This window comes from Phaethon aethereus (genome assembly GCF_964289735.1).
Source record: "Phaethon aethereus genome assembly, chromosome: 3".
Lineage (NCBI taxonomy): Eukaryota > Metazoa > Chordata > Aves > Phaethontiformes > Phaethontidae > Phaethon > Phaethon aethereus.
This window is the reverse complement of record NC_138576.1, coordinates 63,363,849-63,386,832: the sequence shown is the minus strand read 5'-3', so window position 1 is coordinate 63,386,832 and position 22,984 is coordinate 63,363,849. Positions and strand designations below refer to the sequence as shown.

The 22,984-nt window shown below is 39.7% G+C and overlaps 1 protein-coding gene across 1 annotated transcript in view; it reads left to right on the top strand.

Moving 5' to 3' along the window:
* Nucleotides 1-22,984, top strand: part of EPB41L2 (erythrocyte membrane protein band 4.1 like 2) — a gene marked incomplete at both ends in the record, with an annotated part of 75,155 nt that overhangs the window by 7,496 nt on the left and 44,675 nt on the right. The window contains 2 exons of the mRNA XM_081997775.1: nucleotides 16,072-16,176; nucleotides 22,626-22,668. Of these exons, the coding sequence (XP_081853901.1) occupies nucleotides 16,072-16,176; nucleotides 22,626-22,668 (148 nt within the window). The remainder of the gene's footprint in view (nucleotides 1-16,071; nucleotides 16,177-22,625; nucleotides 22,669-22,984) is intronic.

Here is a 22,984-nt window from a genome sequence, read left to right as displayed (position 1 = left end):
GCAATGAATGATCTGGATGATGGCACAAAGTGTGTCCTTAGCAAGTTTGTAGTTGATGATAAAACTGGGAACAGTGACTGATATATCGGAGGGACCTGGACAGGCTGGAGAAATGGGCAGATGGGAGTCATGAAGTTCCACAAAGAGAAATACAAAGTCATGCACCTGGGGAGGAACAACCCCATGGACCAGTACAGGCTGGACTGACTGGCTGGGAAGCAGCTTTGCAGAGGAAGAACTGGGGAGTGTGGGGGTGTGTCCTAACGGACAAGGTGAGGATGGGCCAGCAATGGGCCCTTGCAGCAAAGAAGGCAAACAGCTTCCTGACCTGCAGCAGGTTGAGGGAGATGGTCCTTCCCCTCTGCTCAGTACCTGGAGTGCTAGGTCCAGTTCTTGGCTGCCCAGTATGAGAGACTTGGACATACTGGAGAGAGACCAGCAAAGGACTGCAACATTGATTAAAGGCTTTAAGCGTCTGACATCTGAGGAGGGGCTGACAGAGGTGGAACTCTTCAGCCTGGAGAGGAGGAGGCGGCTCAGGGAGGTTTTAGCACTGTGTACAAATACCTGGCTGGGAGATGCATAGAGAAGATGGAGCCAGGCTCTTCTCAGTGGTGACCAGTGATACAATGAGAACAAATGAGCACAAACTGAAATACAGGTAATTCCATTGAAACATGAATGTGAGGGTATATCAATTGAGGGTGATCAAATGCCAGAACAGATTGCCTAGATAGGTTGTAGAGTCACCACCCTTTGAAATAGTCAAAATCTGACTAGACAAGGCCTTGACTGACCTGTTGTGAGCAGGGGTGTTAGACTAGATGACCTCCAGAGGTCCCTTCAAACCTTAACTAATGTACATAATTATAGCTATATTTCACCATTGTAGGAGTATAATTCAGGAATTACTCTAAGCATGTTAGCTGTGTTAATTTAATTTAGAAAAATAATTCATATTTTCATATAAAGCATATCACATGTATACACTGTCAATTAAAAACTGATGATAGCACAAATGGTATTAACACTCAACTATTAAAGCAATAAAACCAATGGCATAGCTGTAGATCCATGAAGTTGACTAATAATGTAACAAATGCAGTGCCTATATGCAAACTGCCCCCAAAAACATTGCATTGATCGCTGGTTAACACTACCGTCTTGACATTTTGCAAGGAGCTATCTAATGGGCTAGCCTAGTAACCCTTCTTCTCATACCTAGTCTTGGTGAACTGAAGCTCTGCTATGTCGGAGAGTCAGCACCTACTACCTGTTGTGGTGTGGCATATCATTGAGGTGAAATGATGGTTCTGACTTAGGCACTTTGGTGAAATATTAATCCTCATGCCAGCAATACTTAGATGTCCTCTACAATTTTCACTTTTAAAAGATACCATTGAATTCCATGATCTATGCCAGTTGTTTACTCTAATACCTATGTTTTTTATTTCCCTCTATTTTCCTTTATTTTAAAAGGTAATCTTAGTATAGATTCAGGTGCTAGCTGTCTTCCTGTGTCTCAGGTCTTGACAGTATTTTACTTTAATTTCCATTCTTTTTTCTGTCCTCCTTTTTCTTTTTTCCTGAAAGAACAGAATATCCACTGACAATAGTCTGTGTGCTTAGGAAGAAATGCAATTTCGGTAGACCAGAAATTGCTCTCTAAGCTGCTATCCACGTGGTAGTTAGATTTCTATTCTGCTTATATTCCCTTTTGCTTTGTGAGCTTAATTTAGTTCTAGGCATATTGGCGGCTATATTTCTTCAGCTCCAGTGCTATAAAACACTTCAACATGCTTAATTTTTTATAACATGGATTTAAAATTTTGGATATTGAAAGAATTAAACCTTGTTTCATTTAACATCTTATGCAATCTTCCTCCTCCCCGCCCCAGCCATTGGAGCTGGTTTTGTTCTTTATTGTGCAAAGTGGCATGTTTGGTGCAAATTAAATTCGACTATTTTCTCAAACAAAGTTGACTGGATATGGAAAGAATTTTTTCAAACTTAAAAAAATGGATATTTCAATTCAATAAGATGCTAGTGAGCTTTTGTGGAATATATAAGATAATAGTATTAGGAAAGAGGTTACAGTTTTTCGTTAAGGTTGGTGTTTAACAAAAGAAGTTCATCTGGAATTAGTTTTTTAAAAAGTGTATGATCTCTGAGAATTAGACTAAGCAGCAAAAGCTTATAGAGGCTGGTCTGGACAAGGCTCTCCATGCTTCACTACACGTTTTTAGAAATTTAGTATATATCTTGTGGCAATTGGATATCTTAACTTGCAAAAAATTGAGTTCAGCTATATCTCTAAACACTTGGATTCTATAATATGAAGCTGAGATAGATAGAGGGATAAATGTAAGTGAATAGGTGAAGTCCTGTAACTGTGATATGACTGCACCCAATTTGTGTATGTTGAGATGTCTGTTTTCTGTCCTGGTTACCACAGATTGGTTTTTGTAATAATAATTATCCCAATATTGCTCAAGAATCTTCTTGTCTTGGCAGCTGAGAGCTGTGTGATGACATGTGTGGTGGTGGCTTTGTTTTTAACTGAAGGAGTGAGGGAAAGAATTTTCAAGGCAGGATTGAGAAAATCATAATCTTTAGCAAGTGTTTGTTGGTTACATGAAGCAGGCTTACTGTTTTGAGTGAAAGGTACTCATATCTAATCCTTGGTATGTTTTCATGACCAAACTCAAATGTTACCATTTTATCCTTCAGCGTTTCTCAGTCTGTTAAGTGTTCTGCAGCATCTGTGTTCAAAAACATCAAAAATTGTATTTAAGTGTGGTTATTATCAACATAGTTCAGCTCAAAGAGGGCAGAGTTAAGTTGCTTCAGGAACAGCTTTCCCTTAACACACTTTTTTACTGTTTTCAGAAGTTGCACTGTTGTGCTGTTGAGTGGACACAAGTTGTTGCAAGGTCCACTTACTTCATGTTCTTGATCTATTTAATTAAGATTGGTCTTTTGAAATCATTATTTAGCATGTGAAGTACCAAATTTGATCACTTAGACTGTCTCAGTTTCTTTGACTATAATTCTTTAGTGCAGCCAGAGACTATTTAATCCAGCTGAAACAGTTTTGCTCTACTTTCTTGATTTTTCTTTCTTACTAAAGATGTCGATATGAGAGTCCTGGGGGGGTGGGACGAATCAGGAACAATGTAAGTTTGTATTGCACTCAGAGATAAGGATATTTTTTAAAGCTCTATCATTCCACTGAATAGCTTGTCCGTTCATGCATTTTTCTGGTGTATTTGAACGGACAGCATCATAGTTTTTCTTTACAAGTCCTAATTTATTTTTGAACCATGAGAAAAGTGAAAGAGATGAGTTGTTCCCAAAGATCATGTGAGGAAAAGCTATGTTATTAGCTTAATGATGGCCATTGCTTGTCCTGTGTCATGCTCTGGCAGGGGTGGAGGGAGTCAGGGGAAAGTTGTATTTTAGATTTTGTTTTCTTTGCAGGAAAAAAAGAAGTCCAAACCTTACCTTTTTTTCTTCTTCCTTTTTTTTTTCCCCTTTGAGACAAGTAATAGTGATCACTCATATTGTTTGAGGAAATATACTTCCTAGATCAAAGTCTATGTGCTTCACCAGGCCTATGGCTCTATCTGATTTCTATACAGCCGCCTTCTGTTATTTTATACATATACCTGAGTTCCTTCTCTATGCACCTGGTAAGTCTTGAAGAAGAAGTAATGGGACTCTGAAGAGTGCATATAACAGATGTGATAACTGGGGGAGGATGGAAGATAAACTTCCTGCCAGCTCCAGATCCAGTTTATGCACAAACGTACTCCAAGCCTCTTTTTTGTGGCACTAGAAACTCAGAAGTTGTTTGAATACATTCATACCTTTTTTAAGATTTCTGTTACGGAGTTTCGTGATATCCTCACTTGGAGAGAGTAATGAAGAAGCCCAGGAAGTTCTGTCTTCAGCCTGTTGCATCTTGGAGGGCTCTGTCATGATCAGCTGTGTTGCGTGCTATGTGAGCCTTCCTTATGCCCCTGGTAACACATGCTTCTTAAAGTGGCTGGTGTTACTTATTCCAACTTTCTGGACTATTACCTATAAAAAATGGTGAATTGCAAAAGTTTTCCTTCAGAGATTATGTTTGATATTGAACTGTTCGATATTCTGAGTGGTTGAGACTGACCCATGTCTAAGTTATTTTTCTCTGAGTACTTCTTGTTTTATGCATGGAATATTGAATTATATGCAGCAGAAATGGTATTTCCATGTGGTTGTCCCTGCTTGTGCATGGCAAGGTAATAGCTTCTGAGAAGCTGACAGTTCTTCACTGAAGAAAAAGCTGGCTGCTAGTCTATCCACAGATTAAGAAAGAAGTTGACTTCCTTTTTTTAACGGCCCAATTTAGCTGCTTTAGGGTAAGAGTTCTGCACTTTAGTATTAAAAGACAAAACTATCTTTTAACATACAGTGTTAAATTTGAGGAGAAAATGTAGGTTTATCTGCAGATAATTCACATGAATCTTTTTTTGCCAAGCATCTTCTTCCCCCACTCCAGCACAATTAGTCAGGTTGACTTTCAAGGCCTGGAATAAGAGGCATACAATTTGCTGAGGTGAAAATGCAGTATGTCTGTGACAGCAACCGGTAGACAGGGACAGTAAGTAGATTGTGGTGTCTTGCTAGCTCTTCTGTTCTTTGATTTATTTGTTTAGTTTTGTTGTGTTTTTGTAGCTGAGCAACAACTGTGAAGATGTTCTGGGATTTGCTTGGATCATGGAGTTTCACAAGTGCATTGTGAAATGTAAAACTTATTCCTGTTTATGCAGGAAAAATGAGAGTGCTCTAGGGCTTCTTATCCCTATCCCCGGCAAGCAAGGGTTAATGCTACATTATTGTCAGCTGAAAAGGGCAGGGGTAGAAGTAGGTTTTGCATAAGGGAATCGTATATCATGTCACTCTACTTTCCCTCTGTGCTTCGAATCTTCAGAAAGGAGTTGGATTTTGGGAGCAAATATTTATAAGGAACTCTGATGAATCTATGTGCTACCTAAAATTAAAAAAAAAAAAGATAAACCAACACAAATTGCAATGCAATTATAAACTTAGTTATATGAGTACAAAATTTCCATGGATGTGCACTTTGTTCCAACTGGAATTATTTTGGTTTATTTTGAATTTTGCACATTAAGTACATGTGCAAACTTAGTATTACATGAATAAAATTTGTATTTATTATGATGCAATTTCTGCATAAGACATTTTATTGGAATCTACATTGAGTCAAAGCACTTTTTGGAACAAAAGTATATTTATGTGACATGCAGAATGCACTGAGAGATATTTCAGAGTAAACAAAGCTTGCTTTCTGTGACAAAATATTTCTGAAAGCTAATTCCTATGAGTGCCTTCTCTCTGACGTGTGTCATTTGTTAGCGAGTGCTACAGAATAGAAACTGATAGGAGATGCTCAGTTAGAAAAAAAATAGCTTTAACATGTTGAGATAGTAAGCTTATATATGAAATTGTTTTGGGGAAAAAAAACCAGTTCACTCATGGTGAATCAGCATGTTTTTACTGTTATATATAGGCATCTTTGCAAATGACTATAATTTGATGCTGTTCTTTTGTAGTTCAGAATTTGTCATCAAATGTAGCTGTAGGAATACAGTTACATTTGTACCCTTCTTGTTTCTTTGTTACTTGTATGTTTTTTATATTGATAATTATTTTAAGTTCTTCTTTGCAGCCACCTAGTGTTGTTTGACAATGGAATTATTTCTTCTGGCTTGTTTTTGCACGTCTTTCCTGTTGCCCAGGGCATGCCTGACATAGTTGATGTTTGGCTTCCAACATAAAGCACATCTCAGATATTTTTTGAAGGTTACTTTGTAAATTAATTTATCACCTCTGAGAGTAATCCGTTTGTTCTTTTGCCCTTAGAACTCTTTATTTTGCCTTAATAAGTCTTCTGACTGGTGTCAACTTGCCAGTTTCAACTTCAAGTCAATGATTCTTTTTCTAGAGAATTGTTTGAACAGATATTTCAGCTTCTTTTGTGATGATTTCCTTCAGTTTTTTTCTTATCTATCTTTGTACTTTTATTACTTTGCATTTGTAGATAAAAATTTGAAGGACCTGGTTTATAGTATTTTTCTTGAGTTTATTTTCTCCAAATACGCTTGTCTGAATGCCAGTGTAGGTACAACATCCAAGGTACTCCACTATTGCCCAGAAAAGTCCATGACCTGTCAGCATAATGAAACTAAGCCTGGTAACAAGGTGAAACCTATTCCTCAGTTCATCATAATTTGGAATTCTTAACTGTAGTGTTTTGTGATCTTTGATTTATTTACACACACACACACCCCCACACCCCCCACACACCCCACCAAACTGTAGCCAATTCTATCATCAGTGTTTCTACATTGGTATCTTGGATAGTTGATAAAATACGTGTCTGGTCTGTAAATAATTACTCTGTATCTTGGCTGCTTGCTGTGAGGACTTCAAAACTTTAAGTGGGAGTAAGTGTTATGAACTTTGATACCAGGCATTCTTCAAACCTGCTTTATTTTGGTTTTTGGAAACCCAAAAAGGGTTCATATGGAAGCAAAATAACACCCGTTGAACTGTTATATTTAAGCCCTTTAATTTTTAGTCTAAAATGTCTAAAGTTACTTAAGTCCACAGGTTCCATACTAACAAAACAATTTGGTTTTCTGTGTTTTGTAGCTTTAAAGTAAAAATGTCCAAAGCTCTTTATCTCTAGGAAACTTCTGAAATATATCACAAAATAATATTGCATGGAAGTGTTATACCAAAGAAGATGAGTTAGTTGTACACAGTATGTGCATACATAGAGAACATGAGTGATTAATTAAATGAATTTATTTTAAACCTTAAAACTATTGTAGTTCTTAGAGATAACATTCACATAGCCTCAGACTCCTCAGAGTAATGTGTGAATTCCCGGAAAGGAGGAAAAAGGCAGAAACTATTGGTTGAATGGTCCTGGATGACTTAAAAAAACTTTCACAGTCTGGGAACTGTTAGGAACTTTCAGTTACCTTTTATTTCTGTCTTTAAAGAGAGTTCAGTTCATTTACAGGCATAACAACATGTAAGTGTATTGGAGAGACTTGCCAAAGTATGCAAGGATGAAAGCTGTTGAGTGGTATTTGCCAAAGACTGAGTCTTTGTGCTTACTTGAAAAGACAGAACCATATTAAAGGAGAAAATAACTTTGGTTCATGATTGAATAGTGTAATATTTGTGAGATGTAATGGCAGTTGAGTTTTAATAGCTTGAGTGAGCAGAGTGTTAGAATGTCTGAGATTTAATTGCTAGAAGCAATTTTTAATTTCTTTTTAGCACAGTGCAAATGCCATAATTTTGACCTCCTCCTTTCCTGATAATTGATATCTGTGGGAACAGATGTAAATTATTAATCTTTTAGGGTGATCTACACCTGCCTCTTGCTTTCATGGGGTGGGAATCAGCTTGCTTTTTTTTCCCCTAGTTCTATGGTTTCTTAGGTAGTTGAGAGGAAATTTTGTCATTAAATTTGGGATCTGCAGTAAAGACTTGTTTAGATTTTCTGCTTTAAATATAATCTAGGTTTTAGTAGAGGATAGCACAGTTTAAACAAACAAAAAGAAGTGCTAACTGCATAATGATTACTAATGAGAAGCAAATTAAGGTCCTATTGAGTTTGTTTACTGTATTGTCAGTGGTCTAATTAAACATTTATAACAGAAGGCGATAAAAGGATGCGAACATTGACCATATTTTATGCATGTATGGACAAATCAAATACATTGGAGTTGACATAGGTTCTATGGTTACTTGTGATAAAAATGTTTGCTTAATGTACAATTAAGATCAGTTTTTAACCCTGAATTAAGAAAAGTCTCTGAATGGACTTGATGTGGAACAGATGTTTAATTGTAGTTGCAAATTTTTATTTCTGACTGCTCAGATGTGTAGACTAGTGATTGAACAAACCTAAGTGGTCTGTTTAAACTATGACATCTTTTATTAAGAAAAAGAAATATAGGGATGACATTAAATTTGACACATTTTAAAAATATTGATCCAGATTTAACAGTCACCATTGAAAGTAATATTTATGAGTGAAGTCATATCAAAGCCAAAAGATGCTCTCTACATCTCTGCAAAGTTCATTGCAGAGAGAACCTAAACCCTTTCTTTCACCTCTGGCATCACCATAACCAAATTGATGTATGTGGTATAAATGCCCTTGTTTACATAGCCTGAATGTACATACCAATTTTGGCACCAACATACAAAATGACAAGAACAGTACTTTCCTTACTCTTTCAGTACTCAAAATACCAAAACCTGAAGGAAAAAGAGATTTGCTAGGGTTTTAGATAAGACTTGAACATCTTCCCACAAATTGAAGTAGGCAAATAACTTTCAGAAAGGCTAAAGTCACATATGACCTCTGGAAGTTTTACCCCATGGCTGAAGTGACTTTTGTATCCTGTATAAACACGGCCGACTGCACAGCCTGGTTTCAGTGGGGAAAAGGAGATGTCACGGTGACAGCAGGAATGAGCTATTTTTACAGTTTGGAAGAGTCATCATTTGCCTTGCTGTGCTTTGGCACAGATACAAATGTTCTAGGTCTCAAAATGACCAACCTTTCCACCACACCAGTGTAACTTCTGCCCACTTGTTTTTTAAAGCCTGTGTTAATTTCCTGGCCCTCTAGTGGCACCATCCATCCCAACCTATGGCTCTGGTTACACTTGGGCTTTCCTCCAGGCTGCGGCTGCTGAAATCACCCCCCTGCCCATGCCGCCGGAAAAGGGTTTGTGTCCAACCAGATCAAGTCCCTGGTCCTCCTTGCTCTGTGGCCTCATGGATGTAAGCTCTGGTGCAGAGAAGGGACAGCTAATCAGGGCAGTCTCTGGGCTGCAGGGGTTAGTTTCTGCCATGGCCTGAGAGGACAGTAACAGCACTGGGTTTGTCCTTGGGAGCCAAGTGCCAGAGGATGCCCAGCAGCCGGGCCCAGTGCATGGCCAGAAAGGGCAGGTACAGCCTCCTGGACAGGGACTGCCTCAGGGCCAGCACCCCAAAGGCCTTCCTCTGAAGGGTGCTGGGCAGAGAGGTGGTGGGTGGGACTGTGGGGACCCCTGTCACCCCTGTGTCATGGTGCCACGGCCCAGCAATGCAGCAGTCACAATGCCCCGGGGCAGGATAAAGGGGGCATCCTCCCATGTCCCGCTGCCAGCCTGACTGGTTTCGCCATCGGGACAGAGCTGGCCCAGGGGTAGACCAAAAACATCAGAGAGGAAGTCCTTGAGGAACCACTGGAATTACTTGGAGGAGGAGGGGGCTGAGGGAGGAAGATTGGAGGCTGGATGAGGCTGCTGGTGGTTCTCTGTTGCAAGGCCCCTGCTTCTGAAGAGATGAGAATAACCATCAACACATGGAGGTGCCTGAGGCTATTGGGGCATTTCAGCTGGATAGCAGTGGCAAGACCAAGGGAATGCCTTCCTGAGGAGCACTTCAGAGCTTACTATCCTCATCCTCTGATGAGCCAGGGACAGCAGCTGTAAGAATTGGGATGCATAGATGCTGCAAGGGGTCCCAGTGCTTTGGAGCAGCCACTGGTGTCCTGGAATGACATCCATCTTTCCCCCAAGGTTGATCAGGCCAGGGGCTTTTTGCCACTTCAGAAGCCACTGAGATGGCTTCAGGTTGAGGGAGGGTAAGCATTGGGCATCTCCTGGGAGGCACGACCAGCCTGTGGGTCAAGGAGGCAGGCCTTGCTCACATGCTCAGGGAACAGCCGATCGCCAACTCTGGGGTCAGGAAGGAATTTCCCCCCTGGGCCAGATAGGCACTGGTGCCCGGGGGTTTTTGCCTTCCTCTGCAGTATTGAGCATGACCACTTACCAGGGCTCCTCTGGTCCGTTTTGGCTACGTTACTGCCTACTGCTCATGCACCATGAAGATGGCCTCTCGTACCTTGCAGCTGGAGGGAGCAAGGCTTTCCCCCCCCCAGGGTGGGCTGGCAACAGTCCCTAGGTGGTTTTTTTTGCTTCCTCTGCAGCACTGATCATGGCCCCTTGCCAGGGCTCCTGTGGTCCATTTTGACTAGGTTCTTGCCTGCTTCTTATGCACCTCCGAGGCGCCACTAGTGCCCTGGCTGTCTCTGGCTCTCTGCCATTGCAATTTTGTAGCAGGAGCAAGTTCTGCTTTTCCCTTGCTTCATTTCCCCAGGGGTTCTTGCTTGTGCAAAACAGCCTGTGCTTGAAAAGGCTCCAGGCTTGCAGCACCATCAGGAGCTGCCACTTTTCAGCTCTCCCCACGTGCAATACAAGCGTGGAGCAGGCACGACAGCACTTTTCATGCATCACTGACCAAAAAGCACAGCAGAGCACTTTTCTGCAGCCAAAAGGTATGCTTGTCATCAATGTGTGTCATACTCTTGAAAATACCCCAGGGTACCACACACCTGTTTTTCTGTGTGATCAGTACTGATCCTCATTCTTCAAGTTCCTGTTCCTCAGGAAACAGAGACTGCTTGGCATTTATTTCTGCTGCTACTTTCTGTGACTTGGCTTTGCCAGACTGCAAGGAATGGTTTTTTTCAAACTGAAGAATGCACCAACCTGCTTCTGGCTACCCATGTGCATTGTGTTAATGCTTGTGAGCACTGTCTCTTAAACAGATTCAGAAAAATAAAATAAATGAAATCCTGTTTCCACTTGTAATCTTTGTGATTTGTGTCCTTGAAAGTGTTTTTGGAGCTGGAAAACCCCTGGCATTTCAAGGCAATTTACAGTCTCATTCAACTCGTGGGGAGCGTAGTGAATAGACTAGAATAGTTTTGCTATGTTATGTGTACAGCAATACATGACTAGCTCTAACCGAGGTCTGAGGGCTCTGTGGAGGAGAGCAGCTCTCGCAGCACAGAGACGGGCACACCTACACCATAGCTCAGGCAGGGACGGGAGACCCCAGACTGAGCTGAGACATGTTCCCTGGGTCCTTGGCAGGAGATGCTGTGGGTCCCAGCTGTTGAGGGCTATGAGCACCTGCAGGACCCTGGCAGTAGTAGACCTGCACTGCTCATGTGTTGTGCTTTAGTCATTTATGGTTGGTGACTTTGGAGACCAAGTATGGGGCTAGATGGACCTTTGATCTGATGGAGTACTGTTGTTCTCGGACTCTTTTGTTTTATTATGTTTTTCCAAGGGAAATGGCTCAGGCATTTCTAAAAATGAGTACAAGGAAAAAATCCACGGGGAACTTAACAGCTATCGCTCACCTCAAAAAGTTCTGCAACAGTTTAGTTCAGGAGCATGTCCTGCTTCAGACAGAGGACTTGGTCTTTGAGCCTCGCTAGTGTCAGAGATGTGGGGTTTTGCCATCCTGTGGAAACCCAGCTAAACTGGATGAAACAGAAGAGTTTCAAAAACAGTACTTTACACATGATTTTTTTTCAAAGTTGTTCAGGTGGTTAAATTATTTCAAGATGTTCTACAGCTCTTATGCCCAGCAGAAGGTACACACCTCCTTCCCACAAAGCGACAAAACCAGTGCCTAGGCTGGGACATGATTACTCACTCAATCCCTTCTGCTAGTGCAGGGCTGGGAAGAAATGTCATCAGAGATTTCCTGAGCATGTACTGCTAGGGAAAGGAGGGGGTAGGAAAAAACCCAGAATATTTTTTCAGTTGCAAGAAACCTACAATGCTCATGTAGTCCAACTGCCTGATCACTTTAGGGCTGACCAAAGGTTAAATCATGTTATAAAGGGCATTGTCCAAGTGCCTCTTAAACAATGACAGGTTTGCGGCATCAATTGCCTCTGTAGGAAGCCTGTTCCGGTGTTTGATGACCTTCTCTGTAAGGAAATGCTTCCTAATGTCCAGTCTGAACCTCCCCTAGCGCAGCCTTGAACCGTTCCCACCCGTCCTATCACTGAATCCCAGAGAGAAGAGATCAGCACCCCTCTCTCCACTTCCCCTCCTCAGGAAGCTGTAAAGAGCAATGAGTTGGCCCCTCAGCCTCCTTTTCTCCAAGCTAGACAAACCCAGAGACCTCAGCTGCTCCTCATAGGACATTCCTTCCAGCCCCTTCACCAGCTTTGTTGCCCTCCTCTAGATGCACTCAAGAACCTTGACATCCTTTTTAAGTTGTGGAGCCCAGAGCTGCACACAGTACCCAAGGTGACGCTGCATCAGTGCTGCATAGAGCGGGATAACCACCTCTCTTGACGGGCTGGTTATGCTGTGTTTGATGCACCCCAGGATGGGGTTTGCCCTCTGGGCTACCAGGGCACACTGCTGACTCGTACTGAGCCTGCTGCCGACCAGCACCCCAAGGTCCCTTTCTGCAGGGCTGCTCTCCAGCCACTCCTCTCCCAGTTGATACTCGTGCCCGGTGTTACACCGTCCTAGGTGCAGAATTCAGCATTTCAACTTGTTAAGTTTCATCCCATTAATCATAATCCAATGCTCCATTCTGTCTAAATCCCATCTACATGGTAGCCCTGAGGAACATTGCTAGTGTTTATATTGCATTTGTAGGTGGCAACTTTTATAGCCAAATGAATCCATAATATCCTATTCTAATTCCCAACTGCACAGAAATTCCCATTCTGTATGTCTGCTGCAATTGGCTTGCTCCAGTTTGCTCTTCTTGTGAGGAAGAGTTAAAGGACAGAAACCTTGTTACCCCCGATTTTATGAAGTGATTGTGTTATGAGGTGGCATCTGCAGTGCCTAAATACAGACTTGTAATTGGTACTGGAACAATCTTCATTACATATGTTCTTTCTATGTTCTTACTTAAACAAGTGCATAATTTGTGGGCAATACAGAATACTGCTGTTCTGAGTACTGTCCTGCTTTAAACTACTGGCCCTGCGAGCCTGTCCGCACTTCTTCTCGGCCTCTTTCTATAGCTAGGCTGAACATGCTCCCCTTCTTGTGGGGGCTGAGTGTGGACTTACGCTTTTACTGCCATTTCAGCATTAGACTCGGGAATAAGATTTCCTTGTTTTCAGTGCTAACGTTTGCTGTACTGTATACACGTATGTATTTGTGTATATACCTATACATAAATGCATATCTATTCATACATATATAAGATTAGAAATTATCATTTTACACATTGGTTGTGGCTGTTACTTGACACCTCAATCAATCGGTAGAAAAAGAAATAGAATCCAGTTTAAAGAGTAACATTAAACCATGCAGACCATGATGCTGCCTTCTTAGAGTCCCCTGCTCTTTTATTAAACAGTTTCTAACTTCTGAAAAGACTGGATCACAAGAGTTGTCTTTTTTATGTTCAGTTCCTGTTTATAGACACTCTCCGAGGAGCATGGGGTTTTCCAGAAAAATTATATGTTATCATATAATTTAAACTGTATAGTAGGGGATTACAAAGGTATTACAAAGGGATTACAAATAAATTGCACTTGAAAAGTTTGGCTTTACAAATTAAATACGTTTGCAGATTTTAAGAACTATATTACAATATATATAAAAAAGTAAAGAACTAGGAGTCTTTTAATATTGCAAATAGGTTTTAATAATGAGGACTGTTGCTGATACCAAGAGGCTTCTTATGCTTTTGAATCCACAACAGACCTCTATAAATGTCACTTTCTGATGCTGTAACTTCTTTGTGTCATGCTGCTGTCTAGAATGTAGACTAACATAATTTGGTCTTCCTGGCATGGTGGTGTTTTTCCTTATGTGAAAGAGCTATAAACTTAGAAGATCTTTAAAGATACAGTGGACATTGCCAGTGTATCCAAATTCTGTGTTGACTATGACTTCCTAAGAAGAAACTGTGTAATATTTTACTGTTATACTTGCAATGTATTTCCTGTAAGTTTGTCTGCTTTATGTTTCTGTATGCCAAAGACTTGATATTAACCGTGGGGTTTAGTTTATAAACTTTATGAAAAGCTACATAATTAGCAACTGACTCCAGATATGGACTTAATGATAGCATATATTATTTCTGCATTAATCCATAGATTTCCTCTGCTGAAGTATGTATACCTGGAACTTGCCATTGCAAGATGTGATCACTGATATGCACAATGATTTAGAGAGAAAAATACCTACTACATGCATGTGAGCGGGCTAAGATCCTTCAAACCCTCTGTTGCTTATACTTTTCCTGCTTTCGATTTAGCTCTTCTCTGTATTGCTGGTTTTTTTATTAAGCTACAGGTGAGGCTGTCAAGAAAACTAAGTGGTTACTTCAGACTGTTAGGGGAAATCATAGTCTGTCTGTCTGAAGAGTAACATTTTTGAAAGTACCAAACAGACTTAAGATTCCCAGCTCCCTATTTCTAAAATGATTCTGACTTCTCAGTTCCACTGCCTCGCGGTGATGCTTGTGCTACTAAATATGCTCATTTTATAAGCATTTTTTGTGGTTTTTTTTTTAATTTTCTGATCTTTCGGGACTTTTATGTTTGCTGAACAACGCAATCTTGAATAAATAAAGCTTTGGATTCTTGGGGAATAAAACAACAATGCCTTTACTATTTGCTCAGTGCATACCTTCTTTTCTGCCCCCTCCCTCCCCTCCCGGCCTTAACGTTTTGTGCCGCGGAGCTGAGCTGCCAGCGAGCGCCGAGCTGGGGCATATTGCGCCCGGCCGCTGTCTGCGGGGACAATGGCTGCAGTGTCGCGAGGGCCGACACAGGGGCAGTCGATGGCGTTTCTGTGGAATTGCAGTGGCGTATGGCATCTACTGAAATCTGTAGGATAAGCAAATGCAAAAATTCCTTTAAGCTGCCAGGCCTCTGAAAATGCCATGTTGTGGCCTCACTGATAAATGCCAGAAGTAGCAGAACAGTCATGAAGGAGTTGGTTCAAAATGGGAGACTGCATGCCATTCGTGTTCAAATTTTAACCACGGAAATTCTCACCTTCCCCACCCCCGAGTACGTGTTGTGAGCCGTCTGCTGTAAAACTTTGCCTCCTGTCAGCTGCCATCTCCAGTACAACTAATCTTTTCCCTAAAACCTGGCGCACAGAAGCAGGGCCTGGGCCTGCTTTTCATTACCAGTGCTAGGAAGATACGGGATGCCCTTTTTTACATTCCCGGTTCCAGGTGCAAGAAGAACAGAAAAAACTTCAGGACTAGTTGCCATTTGCTTAAGCTGTAGTAATACTGAGCCTTTTTAGGAGTGTGTTAAAATGACGATCGGTCTTCGCTTACTACTATAAAGTAGCAGACTATCATGTTGAAACTAACCTCAAATAAAAACGTGATCTTTCTTGTTGTTGTTGTTACTGACTTCCACTAATATTTTTTTTAGGAAAAATAAACTTCTTGAAGACTGTTTTTTGTTTTTGAATATCCAGTGGGTTTTTTGGGTAGTGAGAGAGTTCATAAATGCATACAGCATTCATACAGAGTTCATAGAGGTAGAAGGAAGCCCTCTCTTCTTATTTTCTGCCCCTCCAAACCCCTGCAGTATAGACAGCTAGACAGGTTGCTTACGCTCTGCTTACACGTGTCTGCTACTTGTACTGGTCTGATCACCGTCTTTTAGTGGTCTGCCTGTTCTTTTTGTCTCTTGAAGATGATAACGTGTTTTATTTTTTTGGGGACTTCATATCATGTGATTAAAAGTATTAAGATGTATGCCAAAATCCTTGAAATGCAGAAGTTAACAGAAATTAACACTGTAAGAAGTACATTAACTTTTAGAAGATATTAATGTAGAAGAAGTTGGCTCACATGAAGAAGTGTCTGGTTATTTTAAAAACTAAGACTCAGAAAAACAAATTTAAGAACTATTTAGTGGCACTTAATGATGCAAAATATTTAAATCAGTTTAGGTACTGAATTTTGCTTGTGCGTTCTGGTAAATTTTTTTGATGAATTGAAAAATTTCTACTGAAATTGAAACATCGTATCATAAGAAGGCTACAGCTTTATCATCTATTTTATTGATATTTTAAATTTTCCTGATTAATACCACTGAATTACAGTACATTACATTAATCCTGTAATTAAGGATCTTGGTGTTTACTGATAGTACTTTTTTTCTTTTTTTTCCTTCAGAAAAGAGCAAAAGGCCAAGTGCTGTTTGACAAAGTGTGTGAACATCTCAATTTACTGGAAAAGGACTATTTTGGACTGTTGTTTTATGAGAATTCAGAACAGAAGGTAAGCCTGTATGAGAGTTTTGTTTGTTTTTCTATGTTGCTACTATATTCAATAGTTCGGTGAGGTGTATTGTATTAAATGTATACCATTACAAACATTTGAGTAAACTGTTGCAAAATGTCAATTCTAGTCTGCTGTAAACTTGGAACATGTGCAAGATACTAATGTGTATGCTGATATCTAACAAAGTGGCCATTTATTTTTTAGAGTGGGGGAATATTTAAAATATCTGCATTTTTGAAAAAAACAATTAAGTAATTGCTAGGCTTTATAATAAAACAGTAAAATAGCATAGTAAAACAGAATGCCATACCTGAAAGTGAAGATAGGAAATTTTAACTAATATCTTTGCCTTAACTATCTGAAAACTCCCCAAATTTCTGAACACTTTTAATTATTTATATTGTTTTTTAAAACAAGCAAACAAAACTTTACATGATAAAAAAAAATCTTCTACCTGACTTTCCAATAATTTTGCTGCCTTTTCTCATGTATGTTTAATAATGCTTTGAACAGGAATATGAAGGAAATCTTGCTCCTAAGTCTGTAACTGTTAGGACTTTGAGTTCCTTTTTTATTAATTTTAAGCTTAAAGAAAATTTTGGGATTTGTAAAGATGAGACTGGAGCTAGCCCATCACCAGTACTGGATGCTAGTTTTAGAAATTAAGAGGTGTTTTAATATGACTGTATTCAAATAGGATCTCTTAAGTACCTTTTGGTAACTTCTCTTCAGTTGACTTTTGCACTTGCTTACATGTTGGGGTGGTTGAGCACACCTAGAGAGCTGAGCTGAGAAAAATCTTGAATCAGTCAGTGGTATGCATTCCATTAATCACCAAAATCCAATTTAACTTTTCCCAGCATTGAAAAAGACTATGATATAAGGAAGAAATTTTTCACAATGAGGGTGGTGAAACACTGGCACAGGTTGCCCAGAGAGGTGGTAGATGCCCCATCCCTGGAAACTTTCCACGTCAGGCTGGATGAAGCTCTGAGCAACTTGGTCTAGTTGAAGATGTCCCTGCTCACTGCAGGGAAGTTGGACTAGATGGCCTTTAAAGGTCCCTTCCAGCCCAAAGTTTCTATGATTCTATGGTTCTATGGTTGGTATAGAGCTATGTTTTGGGGTTTTTTTCATTTTTTTTCTCTTTTAATGAGCTTCTAGTTGGACTAAGAGATTTCTTGGTATTCCTCAGTCATGTGAATGGAGGAACAGAGTACCACACTTTAAAAAGAGCCCATCTGTTTTTTCCTATGTCTTTATCCTTGGAGATACTAAAAATTTGACGGGATATGAGCCTGGGCAACCTGATCTAGTTCAAAGCTGGCTCTGCCTTTAATCACAGTTAGACCAGGTATTGACAGAGATCCCTTTCAGCCTAAATGAGTGTCTGAGCTCCCTATCCATTGACTATGGAGGTGCTACTGTAGCAACACTCATAAATGAGGTATTTACATAAATTAAGTGAGAAATATTTGAATAATGGGATTCCTGTGGGTCGATTATTTATATGTCCAGACTAAGTCTAGCACTCTATTCAAAAGAAGAGTAGACCACTTGTGACCTGAATTATGCACAGCAGCAGGGTTTTATTTAAAAACTTCTGGAAGAATCTGGTCCAATGTGTTATGAATGCTAAAAAAACTCAGTTGTCAGATTTTCTCTTCTTTGTACAAGTAAGTCCATAGCGTTATTTGGAGAAACTGAAAAATTAGTCTTCCCTCGCAGATTTGCATTTCCCACTTCCTACTTTCTATGGCAGGATTAAGCTTAATTTATGGTGAACTGCAGGAACTACGGGATTTTGAATGCCAGTGAGTCACAGTGAAGGAGGGGTTTATTTTAGGTGTTTCCTGGCTGGGTAGCCCGTAGGCTCTAGATTGTACTCAAAGTGCCATTATGTGGTTGGTACTATGCCTTCCTGGTGCAGCTCTGAGTTGTGATTGCCAGATGAGTGGGAATACCCAGCTTTCCAAAGAAGAATTTGAAAACATGGGCTTTGTCATGAACTAGTCACTTAGATAAGTGCTTACAGTCTTTTACAGGTTGGACAGTCTGTACTGTAACGTTCACATTTATATAGGCTTGCTTATTTTTACTGCTCTTTTCACTCAAGTTACCTAATTCAAAGCTAACGCTTTTGTACAGCACCATGTTTGGAAGTTCTTACACCAGTTATGGCATAAACTTACCCTGATAATGTGAAGTGTAGCTATTGCAGTGTCTTAGTATGGCAAAATTACTGGTTGTGTGCTGAGAAAGTTCCCCCTCCCCAGCTGCCATTTCTTTCATGCTGGTAAGTTTGAAATTGTATGATTACACAAAATGTGCCTAGTAAGATTGGAGCACTCATTTTTGTTACCAAAAGGATTTTTTTTTTGATACATGGATGAAGATAATTTAAATTGTTTTCAGTTTGTGAAATATTTGTGGTATGTTTTTGATGAATGCTTCTGCCTTAGGACTTTTAAGTGTCTCAACTTTTTTTCATTCTTTTAAAAAAAACCAAACATTCAGTATTTTATGTTTTGATTTAATTAATAGATGGAAGTGTGTGGGGCTGATCAGTTGTGTTCAGCAATAGCTGCCAGAGAAAGCTTGGGGACTTGGAACTTTTACTGGGTTTAGGGCCTTCTCTTTTGTACACCTCTGTAGTTAAGTTCAAATTCTTTTTGCATCTCAGTATCAGTTCTTTCTGATGCACTTTTTCTTCTGTTATGACTGTTGCCTGGTCAGATTAAAATGCCACAAATCTCTGACCTCCAGGCTAGTCAGTACTAAATACTGAATGATGTGTTTTTCTCATTCTTGTGCACTCGTCACAGCCACCCATTTATGAGCCAGCTGTTGAACTCAAATGGCAGCTGTGGGGTGTGAAAACTGAACGCCAGGCACTTTTGAATTAGAGCTGCTCCCTAAAGCACCATCGGGGTACCATTGGAGGAGGAGTCCCATTAACTTTTCTCTATGGGTGTTCTGTGCAGCTGGGAGAGACATTATGTCTTCAAATCAGACTGATTTTTGTTAGCTTTAATACACATTTTAAAACTATTTAGGTCAAATTACTCATTAATTATTTCTTTCGTGGTTTTGCAAATGTTAAATCCATTGGTCTAAAGTTTAGTTCGTGATTTCATTGCATTACACCCTCAAAAGTTCATGAATGCTCCATTTGGACTGTAATTGGTCTCCAGAAGTGTTAGAAAGCTTCTGCTCTTATATTCTGGGCACCAGCTGGAAATGTTGCTTTTCTGGATTTGTACAAAATACTTTTGTACTGGTAGAGAACATTTTATTGTTCTTTGACAATTCGTTACTTTGTCTCATCTATAACCTTACCATTCACAAATTAAACAAATAGATTTCTGCCTACTAGAGCAAAGTAGTGTGTATACACTTTGTCTTTTGTTTTGAAAGACAGACCTGTCTATTCTGCAGTAAGAGGTCTATTTCAGGCTAGATTCTTTCAATAGTGTTTGTTTTATTCATAACAAAAGCACATGTGCAAAAACCCCTCACCCCTGTCATTATGCATATAAATGCATCTGATTTTATTTGACAGAACACTAATGGAAGTTAGTGGCAAAGTCTGCTTCCAATAAGCTTACTCCAGATTTGGAAAATCAGAAAATGAACTGTATAGCTTCTGTAAAGAAAGGATTATTCTTCTCATCTTGCAGCTTATGCTGTATTGTATGTTCTTTTCTCCTACTTTATAAGGATAAAAAATAAAGCACTGAAAGTAACATACTCAAAACCCCTAGTTTTCTGCTGCAGTTATGCCATGCTATATTCTATACTTATTCACTTTATACTATACTTTATCTAAAATTTAAGACTTTAAGGTACTTCTAGTTATCTCTGTAATTGGAATAATATGGCTGTGTTTCATTTTGGAATGGAATTCATGCCAAAACTGAAAACCTAGGATGATAACTGTAGCTGAAGTGAGTCTCAGTTAAAATTATTTTAAGACTCTGTTGTCTTCCAAGGCCTTTCCATGTCAAGGCTCTTCCAACAGATAGCAGTTTTTCCGACTTAAGCAGAATAAATGGTATCCAGACTTTTTGGAGTAATGTATGTAGAAATGCAGAGGTTGCAGACTTCTTAAAGCACAAAATGTAAAATTACTCTTTTTTATTCATTACTTCTATAAAAATGATAGAAAAGGAGTTTTGCATTTAATTTGTAAACAGTATTTGTCTAGTACATACATGCTGCATTTGTGATGAAGTCAGCTTGGGTCAAGGTCAATTACAATATGGAACTTAGTATTTTGGGTCATATTCATAGAAGCCATATCCTTTATCAGCAGAGGTGATCGACGTTGTTAAGGGAGAAGCCGCTGCCCGAGCATTCACACGCTGATCAAGGAGCCGCACATACACCGCCTGAGACTTTAACTGCTAGGACCGGAGCCCCTTCGCAGCGGGCAACTCCAGTGAGCCGATGGGTGCCCCTTTCCACTCCTCACATACACACACTCACTCTTGGGCACTTCCTCTTCCCTCAGGCTTGGGCTTGGGCTTGGGTTTCCCGAAGCAGAATCTCCAACATGACGAACGCCAGATGAATTTATTAGGTGGTACGGCAGTGTAGAACAGCTCAAGCTGGGTGCCTCTGGAGAGGGACCCTGAACAAAAGAATCTCTGGGCAATTATACCCTTACAATCTAAGTTCCCCTCCCCTTGTGAGACAGTTCGGTTCAATAACAGTATTTGGATCTGGGGTCTCCTTGTTCCTCATTGGATCCTTTCACTGTCTCCAGGTGGGCCGTTCTTTCTCTTTTCTCAAGGAGGCAACTTCTGCTGATGGATGTGGCTCTCTTATCTTTCTAATTTACACCAGTTATGGAGCCTCCCCTCACGTAACTAAGAGTTTAGTGTAAGTTCATCGGTATCTAGATGAAAGATCACGGCTTGTGGCCGAAGGCTTTTTACTAACACTGTACAATGGGTTCTGTTTGGACTAGGAAGTGACTCCTATAACAACATTAAGGATTTGCACTAGTGCAAAAACATACAGTTCCACATTCTCCTAATCGATACAGACCCATAAAACTGTAGCCTGGCATGTTATGTCGCCTTGAAGTACATTTGGCTTTGGGTGGAAAAGCCTGTAATAAAGACTGAGGGATATGGTATTGGAAAACAATTGTTGCGTCTGGAGTTTAGTACCATAGACTGAAAGGTGAGTCACAGTATACCCAGTATCCACTACTTGGCTAAGTTAGGCAAGAAACATAGGTAGGGATATGCCTTTAGCAGCATTTGTGCTGGCACTGAGGGCCCCTCTGACTGTAAAGCTGCTAATATGTGCAGTGGTTTGTGGAAATGCAAATGTTGTCCTTGACCTTACATGTCATTTGCTAATTCTTCCCTACTTTGCACACCCCTGTCTTTGAAACGTGCCAAGTCCTGGTTGTGTGCATGTGTGTTTCTCCATGCATATGCTTGTGTACGTGTGTCCGGCCATAGGAAATAAAGGTTCAAACACTGTATAAAGTAAATTCTCAGTAAGTGCAGTTAAAAGACTTATGTTTTTAGTCTCTCACTCAATCTGTTTTTTAACATCTATTGGTAAAGTTAGTAAACAGGGTTGTCTGAGTTACTGATTCATATATATTACTGATTTCTTAGTCTCACTTCCCAAAGTTATATTTTTGGATGATCAATCACAAAAAAGTCTCTTTGTACATACCAATAGTAACTGAAATGTTATGGGCTATTTCATAGGTTGAACAGATTATATAAAAATATTTTTGATGTTGAGGGTAGAACACATTTAATAGTGAGGCATCTATATATGAAAAACTGACTTTTTGCATTGCCTAAAATAGAGCTGAGTATCTAAATTTAACCCTTGCCCATGTATCAGTGTTAACATAATACATGTTTGTAGAGAACTTTGCTTTGGGGAGGTCAGAAAAAAAGCATGAAATTTGATTAGGTCTTTCCAAGCACCTTTGAATGTTAACAGGACTAAAATGTATACGCTTTAAGACAGATGATGAGAATAGTAAGTCTCTGGAGTTCAAGAGAAATATCATCTTAAGAAACTCTGTGTGGGTGTGTAAGCACAGACGGGTAGAGATTACACAGCCGTACCTGAAAAGTCTGTTTATGTTAATAAAAGGAGTATGAGAGAATTGTGTTTGTCAAATGTAATTTGCTAGACCACCTCCATTGTAAGACTATCCACTTTTCAAAATTACAGGGCATAAATAGTCTAAAGCAATGAGACAGCCATGAAGGCAGTTGCCCTACACAGTTTCACTTATGTGCATGGGTGGAGAGACTTGCTAGCAAATCACATGTTCAATTTTAAAATTCTCTGAGTTATTTTAAAGTAGAACAGATGTCTGAACAATACAGACTTTAACTGCACTGTATGAAATTACCATCCTCAGTCTGAATTTATTTTAAATACTGTTTATTTTTTTTCAGAACTGGCTAGATTCTTCAAAGGAAATTAAGAGACAAATTCGAAGTAAGTACCTCTGTGTTATGCCCCATTTTTTTTTCCTCAATGAAATATTCTTCATAAACTTAGTAGCCTGGATGTTGACTGAATTGTATGCTTAGAGCATTAAAAGAATTTATATCTGATGATGACATATTGAGCCTTAGAACAGAAAGCAAAGCTTCCATTTCAGTCCACTACCCAACAAGGAGAGAAAGAATCACTCAGACTTGTGCTGTAGAAGTTAATCATTATACTGGCTGCTGCCCCAAAACTTTCCTGTATCTTTTTGCAGTTGATCTTTTTGCCTTGTGAAGCAGTAGATGTTTTTCAATTTTTTGTG